Source organism: Labeo rohita, chromosome 22, assembly GCF_022985175.1.
Source record: "Labeo rohita strain BAU-BD-2019 chromosome 22, IGBB_LRoh.1.0, whole genome shotgun sequence".
NCBI lineage: Eukaryota > Metazoa > Chordata > Actinopteri > Cypriniformes > Cyprinidae > Labeo > Labeo rohita.
In genome coordinates this window covers 32,862,800-32,878,102 of record NC_066890.1, presented here as the reverse complement: position 1 = coordinate 32,878,102, position 15,303 = coordinate 32,862,800, and the positions used below count along the sequence as shown (strand labels likewise).

The 15,303-nt window shown below is 28.5% G+C and overlaps 1 protein-coding gene across 2 annotated transcripts in view; it reads left to right on the top strand.

Annotated features, from left to right (window-relative positions):
- osbpl1a (oxysterol binding protein-like 1A) overlaps window positions 1-15,303 on the top strand; it is a 28,701-nt gene that overhangs the window by 1,116 nt on the left and 12,282 nt on the right. For both annotated transcript variants that reach the window (XM_051095096.1, XM_051095095.1), the window contains exons 2-17: window positions 1,772-1,897; window positions 1,983-2,068; window positions 2,185-2,259; window positions 4,318-4,429; window positions 4,518-4,603; window positions 4,698-4,842; window positions 6,395-6,462; window positions 6,656-6,700; window positions 6,829-6,902; window positions 8,983-9,046; window positions 9,144-9,245; window positions 9,331-9,453; window positions 11,156-11,237; window positions 11,328-11,434; window positions 12,994-13,156; window positions 15,044-15,236. In XM_051095096.1, coding sequence (XP_050951053.1) covers window positions 1,774-1,897; window positions 1,983-2,068; window positions 2,185-2,259; window positions 4,318-4,429; window positions 4,518-4,603; window positions 4,698-4,842; window positions 6,395-6,462; window positions 6,656-6,700; window positions 6,829-6,902; window positions 8,983-9,046; window positions 9,144-9,245; window positions 9,331-9,453; window positions 11,156-11,237; window positions 11,328-11,434; window positions 12,994-13,156; window positions 15,044-15,236 — 1,649 coding nt within the window. In that variant the 5' untranslated portion in view covers window positions 1,772-1,773. The remainder of the gene's footprint in view (window positions 1-1,771; window positions 1,898-1,982; window positions 2,069-2,184; window positions 2,260-4,317; window positions 4,430-4,517; window positions 4,604-4,697; window positions 4,843-6,394; window positions 6,463-6,655; window positions 6,701-6,828; window positions 6,903-8,982; window positions 9,047-9,143; window positions 9,246-9,330; window positions 9,454-11,155; window positions 11,238-11,327; window positions 11,435-12,993; window positions 13,157-15,043; window positions 15,237-15,303) is intronic.

Sequence of the window (15,303 nt, the reverse complement as noted above, 5' to 3'; positions counted from 1 at the left end):
AAACGTAAATATTACATGTTTCTTTTAGCGTCTGACCTACATTCAGCACAAAGAAAGCTTTATGGTTTACCAACGGTTATTACGTTAAAAGCGCCGTTGTTAATCTGCATACCAAGACATTTTTCCTGCTTGGTTGCTTCAGTGGCTGGCATATTAACCCTGTAAAGACTGAGTTATGCAGTAATAGTCTTAAATTTCAACATTTTTTATGAAGTGGAACAGAAAAGGTGCGTGTGTGTTTGCGTCGAGTGTATTTTCTACGCTTTTATGGCTCGCATCGCATAATGTGAGGATGTGGAGCTCAAACCTGAGTGAGAAGATGAAAACATATTACATTTGCTGCAGTTTCTGATATTTATATGGCTGTTGATGTAAATCAATGCAGTATATCTTAAATATGAGTAATATCAGACTACTTATAAAACGCAAATAGAGGGTTTGCACTTACGTCGCAATTTAGTCAGTTACCCGGATGCGCGGCCGTATCGGCGATACTCGGATGTAAACAACAGCATGGACTGCATGGTTAATGTACTACTGAATACGTTGTTCTGCTAATTTATGCTGTCTAAACCATGGAAAATATGTGTGGAAGCTGCTACATCATATAGAGAAGGACTTAGTAAGCAGAAAAGGGCACAATATTTTGACAAACTAAAGTTAATAGGTGTTAAAGACATGTATTAATTAAGATATTAGCCTAATATTTCACCTTTCCTGATCAGAAGTGATAAAAACGAACACCAATGTTGTCAAGATTCTTGAAATCCTGTGTTCAGTTTGGCCAATTACAAACACCTTTTGTTCCTCAGACAGTTTTTTGCACTTTTCTCAATGATTTGTTATAACCTTTGGTAGTCAATAGTACTCCAAATGTTTTTTCCGGTCCGAACGATTACTGCAGCACCAAAACATCACAATAATTGACCATTTTCAGCAGCAATAATTAGCAAAATATGCAAGTGTTGTTCGGTTCAGTGGCATTGTTTATGTTCAGGGCCGCCAATATGGCCGACTGATGATGTGGCATGAAAACCCTCTATAAATATCAGTTGTCACTGTATATATCTTGATATTTAAATGCTCAGTTGTATGATCAAAGATCTGTTAGTGTTTTTGTAAGCTGAAAAACATATAATGCATTGCAATGCAAATATGACTGAGAGATGAATGAATAAATGTTCCTCAAAAACGTGATGTATCATGTTCAGTACTCACATTTTAGCATGATTTTTCTAAAACATGATGTATGGATAATCAAGTGTTTATCTTTAAATATTGCTAGCAGAATATTAGTTTTTCTTACATTTATGATATAAAAATTGTAAGTTTTTAAAAAAGGAAATTTTTACAAAAGGCATTTTTCATGCTAAAAAGTATCAACTATCAGTCATATGACTGAAGGCATGTGGTTTTGGTCATGTTGATAATACGGAGGCCTTGCAAATTTCCATATAAGGTACGATACTCTATGCTTTATAGGGTTAACCTGTTTAGGATTTATTACATTGTCAGGTTTTCTTTTTTCATCTGGTGTCACTAAATAGTGTCACTAAATGGTTCTGCTCTATTTATGGATTTTAAATGAAAACTCATGAGTCATGTAACACTCGTTGTTTTCCTCCAGTCTAACAAGGAAATCACATGGCAGATGTTTCAAAGAATTTGCCTTCATATGTTTCCTGGATTGGCTTTTAGATACATTGCTCTTATTCTGTTACTTGAGACCCAGATATATATTTTCTAATGTTTTTTTGTTTTGTTGCTGAAGTTATGGAGGAGCTGGACCCGGAGGAGCAGTTCCTCAGGGACGCCAGGAACGGGAACCTGGAAGGAATCCAGAAGCTTTTGATGTCCAAGATAAAGGAGGAGGCCAAAATCGACATCAACTGCAAGGGTAGAACACGTCATTGGGTTTCCATTGACCATCCGTGTGTTTCTAGACATGTTGGAGTACTGCTAACAGCATTATGTTGTTTCAGGCAAGAGCAAATCTAATCATGGCTGGACGCCTCTTCATCTGGCCTGCTACTTTGGACACAAGGATGTTGTTGACGCGTTACTAAAGGTATCGATTGCCTCAGCTTTTTATATTCATATATATGTGTACAATGGTGTGTTTATGAGTAGAATTTGTGCTCAGTATATTGATGTTTAGTTTTAGCTCATCTGTGCTTTTTACAGGCTGGAGCAGATGCTAATTTGCCAAATAATGTGGGAGATACGCCTCTTCATAAAGCAGCATTCACTGGGAGAAAAGTATGTATTACTGGTATCATACGTGGATATTAGAGATAGACTAATAATTTGACTAATATTAAAAGAAAAGTTAAAATAAACATTTTTACAGGTAAATAATGTTTTAAATGAAAGAAAAAATATTGCAGCCTCTAAGATGAGTATGTATTACTGGTATCTTACGTGGATATTAGTTTGAGATAAACAGATAATTAAAAAAATAAAAAATAATATTTAAAAAAGTTAAAATAAATTTACAAATATAAATGTTTTACAAGTAATGTTTTAAATTATGTTATATTATATTAAAATATACAAAATAAATTTGCAACTTCTGAGATTGCAAATCAACAGTAATAATCATTATTATTAAAATTTATTATTAATTAAAATTATTCATTGTATAGTCAGTTATGTAAATATTATTTATAAGATAATTTAATATATTAAAATATATTATAATCAGAGTTTTTGTTTGGTTCTCTTTTCAGTTTTTTAGTCAAAGGTTTAGTAATATTATTTTTGTTTTTTATATATGTCCATTTTATTCATTTTTATTTTAGTCTTAGTTATTTTAATATATAATAATGTAATACATGTAATTTATTATATTATGTAAGATTACATTTAACACACAAGTTACAATGTAAATCAAAATGAGTTATGTTGCTTTTTGTTATATATATATATATATATATATATATATAGCAAAAAGCAACATAACTGAATATAATTTTATTGTTTTGATTAATATTAAAATTAAATTGTAATGTTAAGTTAAATTACAATTAATTGTAAAATTTAATTAAAAATGTAAGCATAACAGGTTACATCATTTACAATACAAAAGTTAAACTAAATCAAAATGAGAAATGTTTCTTTGGCAACTAGCTGAATTTTTTATGTACGTTTATGTTTTATTTCAGTTAATGTTTATTTTATTTTTAATTAAGCTTTTTATATTAAACTATTTTTAATTTAAAAATATATTTTTAATAAAGCTTTGTTTGTTTTAATTTTAGTTTCAACTATAATAATCCTGAATGTAATTGTATTGTTTTGATTTATAGTAAAATTAAATTGTAAAATTGATTGTAAACATTATTTTAATTAATTTTAATAAATAATTTTAGTATTTTAATAATTCTTTATTATATATATTAAAATGTTATTATTTTAACTTATACTAGAATTATTTTATACCAATTTTATACATTTTTTTTTATTAATTCATACCATAATTATTTGTTTTTATTGATGTAGTAAATGAGAAATTCTTTTTTGGCAACTGTCAGATATATATATATATATATATATATATATAACTGTCATATATATATATATATATATATATAATTTCAGTTAATGCTTATTTTATTTTAATTGAACATTTTTTTAATTAAAAAAATATTATTTTTAATAAAAAATTTTTTATGGTTTTAATTTTAGTTTCAGTTTTAGCTAACTATAATAATCCTGAATATAATTTTATTGTTTTGATTTATATTAAAATTAAATTGTAATTTGTAAAATTAATTTGTTCAAAATTAATTGTAAAATTAAATTAAAATGTAAGCATTATTTTAATTTATTTCAATAAAGTAAATTTAGTATTTTAATAATTTTCTATTATATATATATATATATATATATATGTATATAAATGTTATTTGTTGTACAGTTTATACTATAATTTAATTATTATTTTAATTATTTTACATTTGATTAAATATTTAAATTATATTATTTGAATATTTGATTATTAATAATAAAAACAATAATGATTTGTAATGATTCATCATAATAATATCATAATTATTTATGTTTATATTAATGTAGTCTAGTAATCGTTGTCATTATTGTATCAAAAATATGAAATAAATCAACAGTTAAAAACATTGGATATTGGTTAGTGTATCAGTCATTAAAGGTCTTTTTGGGCAATCTCTAACATAAGTGTAGTACTGTTAAGCCATACTAATATGTACAGCCTCATTTTTCACAAACGTAACTACTCACCTGAATACTGAACACTGGTTGGTCTCTGAATACTAACTGAGTGCTGATTTTGCTGTTTAGGAGGTTGTAATGTTGCTGCTTCAGCACGACGCTTGCGCTTCTGTCATCAACGGGATGGCCCAGATACCTAAAGACGTTACCCAGAGTGCTGAGATTAAAAGCATGTTGGAGGGTAAGCTTGTCAGAATTGCATGAAATTGTACTGAATGTGTTTTAAATATGAATTACTAAATTATTACCATTCGATTTTTATCTTCCAGCTGCTGAGAGGACTGAAGAGAGGAAGCTAGAGGAGCAGCTGCTGGAGGCGGCACGGGAAGGAGCCGTTTCTACCCTCACAAGACTGGTACCCTTGCTAACTGCTTTGAGGAACTTCTTGTCCCTTTTCCCTAAACCACTTTTAGCAGTCATAACGTCTGATCTTCTTGTTCCTCATGTAGCTAAACATGAAGAAACCCCCAAACATAAACTGCACAGACCTGTTGGGCAACACACCGCTGCATTGCGCCGCTTACAGAGGCCAGAAACAGTGTGCTGTCAAACTCCTGCAGCACAAGGCCAACCCCAACATCAAGAACAAAATCGGTAATGAGCTCCAACTTTCATTTTTTAAAGCATTTAAAACTGATGGTTTGAAAAAGGAGGAATTTTTACAATTAAAAATTACAGTTTTCAAATATTTATTTATTAAAATTTTGTCAAATAAGTTTAGCAATTTATTTATCACTAAATTTTATTACATGTTATGACATTAACATGTTTATGAAACTTTACAATAAATATTACATTATTTAATATTAAATATTATAATATTACATATTAAGTAAAAAAAAAATGTATTTCAAGTAAATTTCAGTTTCAGTTTTAGTTAACTATGATAACCCTGGATATAATTGTATTGTTTTGATTTATATTAAAATGCAATCATTGTTTTAATTAATTTTAATAAAATATTTTATTATTTATTATTTTAATAATTTATAAATAAAATATATTAAATGTTATCATTTTCTATTAATTTATACTATATTTAATCATTACTTTAATTATTTTACATTTAGTTATTTATTTTAAAAAAAAGGATTTACAAAAAGGATGAAATTTTACAATAGAAATTACGGTTTTCAAATTTAGATTTTTTTATTTATTTTGCAAAATAATTCTTTAATTATAGCAATGCATTTGTCATAAATTTTATTATGTATGAAAAATGTACAATAAAAATGACAGTTTTCAAATATTTATTTCTTTGAATTTTGCTAAATAACTCTTTAATTTCAGAAATAGTCAGTATATTTTATTATATATTACGACACTAAGTTAAATATATATTTTTTAATTTTAGCTATTAATTTGTCATTAAATTTTACTGATGTATAATTTTTCCCAAAAAAAAATAGTTTTCAAATATTTATTTCTTTTTATTTATTTATTTCTTCAAATATTAATTTTGATAAACAACACTTTAATTTTAAGATATTTTACTGTCAGTATATTTTATTGTATATTATGACGCTGAGTTTAAAAAGGAAGAAATGTTACAATAAAAATTATAGTTTTCAAATATTTTTATTTTTTTCAAATTTAGCAAAATTAGTCTTTAATTTTAGCAATTTCTTTATCATTAAATTGTATTACATATTATGACCTTGATAGTTTAAAAAAAGGATCAAACTACAATAAATATGACAGTTTTCAAATATTTATTTCTTTGAATTTTGCTAAATAACTCTTTAATTTTAGAAATATTACAGTCAGTATATTTTATTATATGACACTAAGTTAAAAAAGGATGAAACGTTACAATAAAAATAAAAATTTGAAATATTTAGTTCTACACATTTTGCAAAATAAGTCTTTAATTTCAGCAAAAATAAGCTTTTAATTTTATTGCGTTATTTTTCCATCAGGTCAATATTTTTTCAGTTTGCTTTACAACTGTGTCTTGTTTATTGTGTCATATTTGTACTCTTTTAGTTCATTTACAAATGTGTATGAAACATTCAATTTATTAGAATAAAAATTATTTAAAAATAACATTGCGTGAATTTTTTGTTTTATATTTGAATGACTTCAGACTTTTTGTGGTTGACGTTGATGTCAAGTTTTTGCATTTTTGTTTCTTTTTTGTTTTCAGATCAGACTGTTTTTGACTTGGCGAACGATACGGAAATGAAGCAGATCATTACAGGAAATGTTATGAAAGTAGGTTCAATTAAAGTAGGTTCGTGTCACAAATATATATATATATATAAATATATGTATTTCAAAAATAACTTGTCCATCATATCATATCATATATCATAACAGTGATGTTTTGCAAACAATACACTTATTTACGTATTTATATAGTCTTTTTTTGTGAATTTGGTTTCATTGTTACCATACTTTGATCCAGGGCATGACGCGACATGTCAAAATGTTCGAGGGGCCACTTTGGAAGGTACATTTTATCAAAATCTATAACTGTGGTATGCAAACAAACAAACAAAAAAGGTTATTTTTTTTTTTTTTTTTTTTTTTTTTTTTTTTTTTTCTCCTGTATTTAATTTAATTTTAATTTTATTACAGAGCTCAAGGTTTTTCGGCTGGCGCTCTTACTGGGTAGTTCTCCAGGATGGAGTCTTGTCATGGTACCCTAAACAGTGAGTATCTGCTTCTATTCCCAAAATGTAGTGCTATAAAAAGCAAAAACACAAAAAAATGTGTGTAAAAAATGTAACAATATAATTAAAATACATGTATAATATAAAATAGAATTTAATGATAGCAACATTTCTGAAATTAAAGACTTAGTTTGCAAAATGTGTAGAAATATGTAATGCTTTATATTCTTATTGTAATGTTTCACATGTGAAGAAATACAGTAAAATTGTATATTTTTAACTCATCAAGATCATAACATATAATAAACTGTAATTATTTTGCAAAATCTGCAGAATTTGTTTTAAAACCAATTTTTATTGTAATGTTTTATCATTTTTTAATCTAATGTTATGATAAATAATAAAATGTAATCATAAAAAAATTGCTTAAATTAAAGACTTTTGCATAATGTGCTGAATTTTTTATTTGAAAACTGATCTTGTACTGTTTCATCCTTTTTAACTCAGTTTTATTATATGTAAGAAAATATAATGACAGTAAAATTTCTTAAAAAGTTGCTTAGCGAAATTTGAAGAAATAAATATTTGTAAACTATAATTTTTATTGGTTTTAAACCATCAAGGTCATAAGATGTAAAATAATTCAATGATAAATTGTTAAGATTAAAGGCTTATTTAACAAAATTTGAAAAAGTAAATCTCTAAAAAAATTAAATTTTTCCATCCTTATATTAACTCATCAAGGTGTAATAAAAAATGTAATAAAAAGTAATGGTAATATGTAATAAAAAGTAATGGTAGCAAAATTGCTATTACTCAGTGTCATAATATATCAAAAAAAACAATTACAGTAGAATTTCTGAAATTAAAGAGATATTCAAAGAAATAAATATTTGGAAAGTATCATTTTTATTGTAAAGTTTCATATTATTTTAAATAATCAAGGTCATAATATGTAATTAAATTTAATGATAAATACATTCCTAAAATAAGAGTTATTTAGTAAAATTTGGAAAAAAATATTTGAAAACTGGATTTTTTTTTTAATTGTAAAATGTCATCCAAATTTTAATTGTAAAATGTCATCCTTTGTTTAAAAAACTATCAAGGTCTTAACATGTAATAAAATTTAATGATTTTAAAAGAATGATTAAAATGAAAGACATATTTAGCAAAATTTGAAAAAAAAAAAAAAAAATTTATTGTAAAATTTCATCCTTTTTTTAAACCATCAAGGCTAAAATTAAAAACATATTTTGCAAAATATATATATGTGTGTGTGTTTGAAAACTGTCATTTTTATTGTAAAATGTCACCAAAATTTTATTTGTAAAATTTAAATTTTAATTTAAAAAATGTAAACCATCAAGGTCATAACATAAGTCTGTAATAATTAATAAATGGCTAAAATAAAAAATGTTTTTTGCAAAATTAAAAAAAAATTAAATTAAAAACGGTCATTTTTATTGTGAAATTTCATCCTTTTTTTAAACCATAAAGGTCGTAATTTGTAATAAATTTAATGATAAACAAATCACTAAAATTAAAAACATATTTTGCAGAATTTGGGGAAAAATATATATATTTGAAAACTGTAATTTTTATTGTAGTGTATTTCATCAAGTTCATAATCTATAATATGTTTTAATGAGAGCAAAATTACTTAAAGACATATTTTGCAGAAACAAATATTTGTAAACTGTCTTTTTAAAAAGGTCTTAAACCATTCACACACACACACACACACATATATATATATATATATATATATATATATATATATATATACATTTATTTATATATGTATATATATATACATATAAATATATAAATAAAAATACATTTTAATGATAGCAAAATTGCTTTAAGACATATTTAGCGAAATCTGCAAAAATAAATATTTGCAAAGTGTCTTTTAAAATTGGTTTTAAATCATTATGTAGTCAAATTGAATGATGCATTCTTTAAATTAAAAACTTATTTTGCAAAATTTGAAAAAAATATTTGAAATCTCTAAAATTGTTATTGTAGTGTAACTCGTCAAGGTCATAATATCTAATATTTCAAATAAATATTTGAAAACATCTCTTTTTTTTATCCTTTTTTTTAACTCATCAAGGTCAGATGCAGATTCAAACACTCACCGGCAAGGTTGCAAACCACTAACACAAGCGCAGTGCATGGTACGATTCATTTGAAGATTTATCGGTAATGAATAAACTGCTGATTGATGTTTTGTGAGATTGTTAACAAGACTTCACAAACTGCTTTTCTTTACAGATTAAAGCAAAAGATAACGGCTATTTCACGGTCAAATGCTTTGACGACAGCGTTCACCATTTCAAAGTGTTACAGAAGAACAACCCTGAAGACACCAGAAAAGTGAGATTCCTTTCAGCTCTACTGTGTCGTCCAGACCGGAGTGTGTTATGTAAGCTTGTGTGAATGTGTGTGTGTTATTTTTCAGAGGTGGCTGGAGGCTATAGAGGAGCATTCGGCCTTTAGCACTCATTACTGCTCACAGGACCCAGACAGCGAGGAAGAGGAAGACGATGTTGTGTCCGTACATGAGCTTTCTGACTCAATCCAGGTGAGAAATGATATCTGGATCTTGATTTATCAGTGAAATTGGATCTTGACAATCACGTCAGATGATAAAATGCACATGGTTGCCCTTCCTTCCTCTTCTACAAGGATACATGACTGTTCATCATGTGACAAAATTGTCTACGAGCAAAAAAAAGGTTGTGTTATTTACAAAAATCATTTATAAAGACAAACACTGGAAGATAAAAAAAAAACTTTTGTGTATACAAAAGTTAAAAAAATAAATATTTGAAAATAACTTTTTATTGTCATGTTTGGAGGAAAAAATTATTTCAATATTTTAATATATTATTCAGTAATATAATATTTAATATATTATTTAATAATATTATAAAAATTATTTTGTTGTTTGGATTATGTGACAATGTTATCTATGAGCTGAAAAAGGTTGTATTATTTACGTAAATGATTACAAAGATTACCGGCATTAAAATATTTTTTTTTGTTCATTTTTAGTTAGGAATGAATATTTTTAGGACATTAAACAGTTAGATATAATAATATCATATAATTTACATTATAATATAAATATGTGTACTTTGTAATTGTGCACTAAAATACCATTTACCATAAATACACTATATTATATAATTAATAATATTTAATTCATATTATTTGCAAAAAATAATGGTGCTGTTGTCTACATTAAACATTTAGTTGGATCAGACAGCCTCTAAACAATAAAAATATTAAATAAAAACGTTTTTAAAAATTCTATATATTTATAATTGTTTCTAATGTATAATAAAATATAATATATTTTTAAAAGTTAATTTTAAAAGAAAAAATAAAATTACATTAAATTAAAATAAATGTATATATTAAATGTTTTTATATATATATGTAATTATATATATATATATATATATATATATGTATGTGTGTGTGTAATTATGTAATTAAGTAATATATAATTTAAAAGTATTTATACTTTTAAAAAATAAGTAAAACAAGTAAAATAAAAATAAGTAAAATAAACTTATTTAATTTATATAATTTACAATTATACATTTTAATTTTAATTTAAAAGTAACAATAAATTACATTAGATAAAATACATATATGTAAATTTATATATAAAACTTAAATAAATAATAAAACATTACATTTTTATATATATTTTTATATGCAAAACACAAAAACAATTTTGTGGTTTTTTTACTAAAACTTTGAAATTATCATGAAAATGGAAAACAAAAATAAAAACTGATTTAATAAAAATCTTTAGTAAAGTAGTTTAAAGTAATTTAAAAATAAATTGACATAAAATTGAAAGAAATTTACATTTATATAAATTTATATATATACTTGTATAAACTTAAACAAAAAAATACTAAAATAACATGAATATAAATATAAAATATAAATATATAAAAAGTTAATTATTTATTTTGTTTAATGACAAATATTTTTAATTATATTAAATTATTAAAATAATAAAACAACTTTTTAAACAACTTTTTATGCACCTTAAAAATGAACTATAAATAGGCAGTATTGTGATGTCTCATGCTCATATATTTCTGCAGTTCAAAGAAAAATGACTTCAAACTTCCCTTTTCACTCTCACCACAGGAAGTGGTAAAGTTGACTAACCCTGACCCTTTCTTACAGCCCTAGCCTTTCTCTTCCACAGTCTCCTTTTTTATGTCATTTTCTTTTCTTGTTCCTCTTTTGTGCGGCAGCGGGCGGAGGCGTGCCATCAGAGACTAGAGACGGAGGTGTTGGCCCTCCTGTCCATGGTGAAAGAAGACGGCCTGGCGGAACGTAAGACCTTTAATCACCCTCTGCATCTGATTGGGCGAAACCACATATGTAGATCCTGCTAAGCCACAATGTTTTTTTATATTCTTGCAGGAATCCCTGCAGCAGTCGTTCAGAAGCTGAAGGAGGTCTGTGAAGCCTCCAGTGAAACCTGTTCCTCACTGCACCAGTGTCTGGGGCTTTTTTCCAAACGGGAAGGAGTATGTACCTATTTCACTAAACACATACATTGCTATTAAGCTACTTGTGAGGTTATTGTAAGCACTTCCTACTAAAAAGTGCATGCTCGGCATAGTGGTTTGAGCCTTGGTGCTCACTTGAATTACACAGGTTCGAATTTGGATGGCTCCTTTTAACATACACTGACCAAAATTATAAACGCAACACTTTTGTTTTTGCCCCCAAAGATCTAAGACTTTTTCTATGTACACAAAAGGCCTATTTCTCTCAAATATTGTTTACAAATCTGTCTAAATCTGTGTTAGTGAGCACTTCTCCTTTGCCGAGATAATCCATCCACCTCACAGGTGTGGCATATCAAGATGTTGATTAGGCAGCATGATTATTGCACAGGTGTGCCCTAGGCTGACCACAATAAAAGGACACTCTAAAATGTGTAAAATGTTAAAATGTGTAGTTTTAGCACACAGCACAATGCCACAGATATCGCAAGTTTTGAGGGAGCGTGCAATAGGCATGCTGACTGCAGGAATGTCCACCAGAGCTGTTGCCCGTGAATTGAATGTTCATTTATCTACCATAAGCCATGTCCAAAGGCATTTCAGAGAATTTGGCAGAACATCCAACCGGCCTCACAACCGCAGACCACGTGTAACCACACCAGCCCAAGACCTCCACATCCAGCATCTTCACCTCCAAGATCATCTGAGACCAGCCACCCGGACAGCTGCTGCAACAATCGGTTTGCATAACCAAAGAATTTTGGCACAAACTGTCAGAAACCGTCTCAGGGAAGCTCATCTGCCTGCTCGTCATCCTCATCGTGGTCTCGACCTGACTGCAGTTCGTCGTCGTAATCGACTTGAGTGGGCAAATGCTCACATTCGATGGCATCTGGCACTTTGGAGAGGTGTTCTCTTCACGAATAAATCCCGGTTTCCACTGTACAGGGCAGATAGCAGACAGCGTGTATGGCGTTGTGTGGGTGAGCGGTTTGCTGATGTCAACGTTGTGGATCGAGTGGCCCATGGTTGCGGTGGGGTTATGTTATAGGCAGGCGTATGTTATGGACAACGAACACAGGTGCTTTTCACTGATGGCATTTTAAATGCACAGAGATACCGTGACGAGATCCTGAGGCCCATTGTTGTGCCATTCATCCACGACCTTCACCTCATGTTGCAGCATGATAATGCACGGCCCCATGTTGCAAGGATCTGTACACAATTCCTGGAAGCTGATGGATTATCTCGGCAAAGGAGAAGGGCTCACTAACACAGATTGAGACAGATTTGTGAACAATATTTGAGAGAAATAGGCCTTTTGTGTACATAGAAAAAGTCTTAGGTCTTTGAGTTCAGCTCATGAAAAATGGGGGCAAAAACAAAAGTGTTGCATTTATAATTTTGGTCTGTGTATTTGTCCCCATTCCCTATATTTGTCAAATAAAGTGACTAAAACCCCAAAATTATCTTTTAAAAATAAAAAACAGCAGGTAAAGTCATAGTTAATGATCACAACTACATTGAAAGAATAGAAGATGTCGTGGATTTTAAAGTGTACCTGTGTTTTTTTCCAGGCACGCAGTTTGAAACTGGAACATGAAGTGGAAAAAAATAAAATCCTGTCGGAGGCACTGCAGACACTGGCCACTGAACATCATGAGCTGGAGCAGTCGGTGGTCAAAGGATCGTCTCCCCGCAGCGTCTTTAGTGAAGACGAATTTTACGACGCTCTGTCCGGTTCGTATACTTGAGAGTAACAGAGCAAACACTTCAGTTCAAAAGTTTGGGGTTTACTTTTATTCAGATGGGTGTATTAATCAATCGAAAGTGACAGTAAAGACTGTTTTCCACACAAATATTAAGCAGCAAAATTGTTTTCAACAGTAATAATAGAAAATGTTTCTTGAGCAGTAAATCAGCATATTAGAATTTCTGAAGGATCTGGAAGACTGGAGTAATGATGCTAAAACTTCTGCTTTACATCACAGAAATAAATTATATTTTAAAATATATTCAAATAGAAACCAGTTCTTTTGAATTGTAATAATATTTCACAATATTACTGATTTTTCTGTATTTTTGACCAAGTGAATGTGAGTGTTAGAGACTTCTTTCAAAAAATATTATTACTGACCCCAAACTTTTGCACTGTAGTGTAATTTTTCTTTTATTTAACACTTGCTTAAAATTTCTAACACTGTTTAATCTTTCACAAATCTCAAAATGGATATCTGTTTTTCTTACTGTACATTATAATGTTGTGATGGCTAACTTATCATGCATTTAAGAAAACATAACATAAACATTTGTATGTAAACTATTTGAAGATCAGCCATAACATTACAGTTATTTACAGTCACCCCAAAACACTTTGAATAATTAATTATATTGAGGAATATGGCCAAGTATCATACAGAATTAAATTAAATTAAATTAAATTGAATTAAAAAAAATTGTGAATACATTGTAAATTAATACAAATAAATATTTGTATACTATAAATATTTATTTATTTATTTTTACGTTTTTTTTATTATAATGTTGTGATGGCTAACTTATCATGCATTTAAGATAACATAACATAAACGTTTGTATGTACAAGTAAGATCAGCCATAACATTACAAATAATCACCACAAAACAATTTGAATAATTAGTAATTTTTTTACATTGAGGAATATGGCCAAGTATCATACAAAATTTTTAATTTAATTTATTTTATTTTATTTATATATTAATACAAATAAATTAATACATGTATTATTTTTTTATTTAATTTGTAAATGAATGCAAATAAATATATATTTAAATATAATGTACACTATAAATATATATATATATATATATTTTTTTTTTTTATTTGTTGACTTTCGCGTTTAATTGTGCAGAAATAGTGGTAGAAAGAGTGATATATAACTTAATATTAGATATAAGTAAAAACGAATAAAGTCAGTATCTCATTTATTTTAGCATATTAATTATAAAATATGCAAATTTTTGTAAAATTTTCAGATATACATTTTCCCCTATTTTTATTGAATAAAATAGAGTGACTAAAAATTATAAGAAAGAAATACAAAGAATGTAATCAGAAATCTACTTGGATCGAATTCAAATTTGCACCAAAGCTCAACAATGTTTCCTATGATAATGAGTTTTATGAGCTTTCAGGCCAAATTAATAAGATTTAAAGTGATATAATTTCTTCTCTTGCACACAAAACCTATTCTTGTAGCTTCATAAAATTAAGGTTGAACCACTGATGTCACATGATACTATTTTAACAATGTCCTCACTACCTTTCTGGGCCTTGAACGTGTCAGTTGCTGTCTATGCTGGTCAGAAAACGTATTTTAATGTGATATTCATGACGTACAATAACGTTACAGACCATAAGCCTGTGTAAAACTCATCAGCCATATCAGAGCCTGTGGTGTAATTGCGGTAAATCTTCACGACGAACTTCATAAGTACAAGGCACCTTAGTGACGTGTCCGGTCACTTCCGACTATGCGGTTCCATTAAACGCCACCTGATCTCCTGCTCAGGTTTCCTGCGAGAGCCTGTTGCCGTCGACCGGTCATTGTCCCACTAAACCATGTCTGTTTGTGCTCTGTTGCCGCAGATTCGGACTCTGAGCACGCGCTGAGCGGTTGTGAGACAGCCGGCCACTCGTACGAAGACGGAGAAGACTTCAAGTCCGAGCTCTTCTGCAGCATCTCAAGTAATCTCAGCGGCAGGATGTCCCGGGAAGACCGTCGTGGAGAGGAAGAGGACGATGATGAGGTGGCCAGAGTCAACGGAGTGAGGAAACACAGGTGGGAATGAATAAAACACATACAACATACTACAATACCAACTATTTGTTGTGTAACAACATCAGCT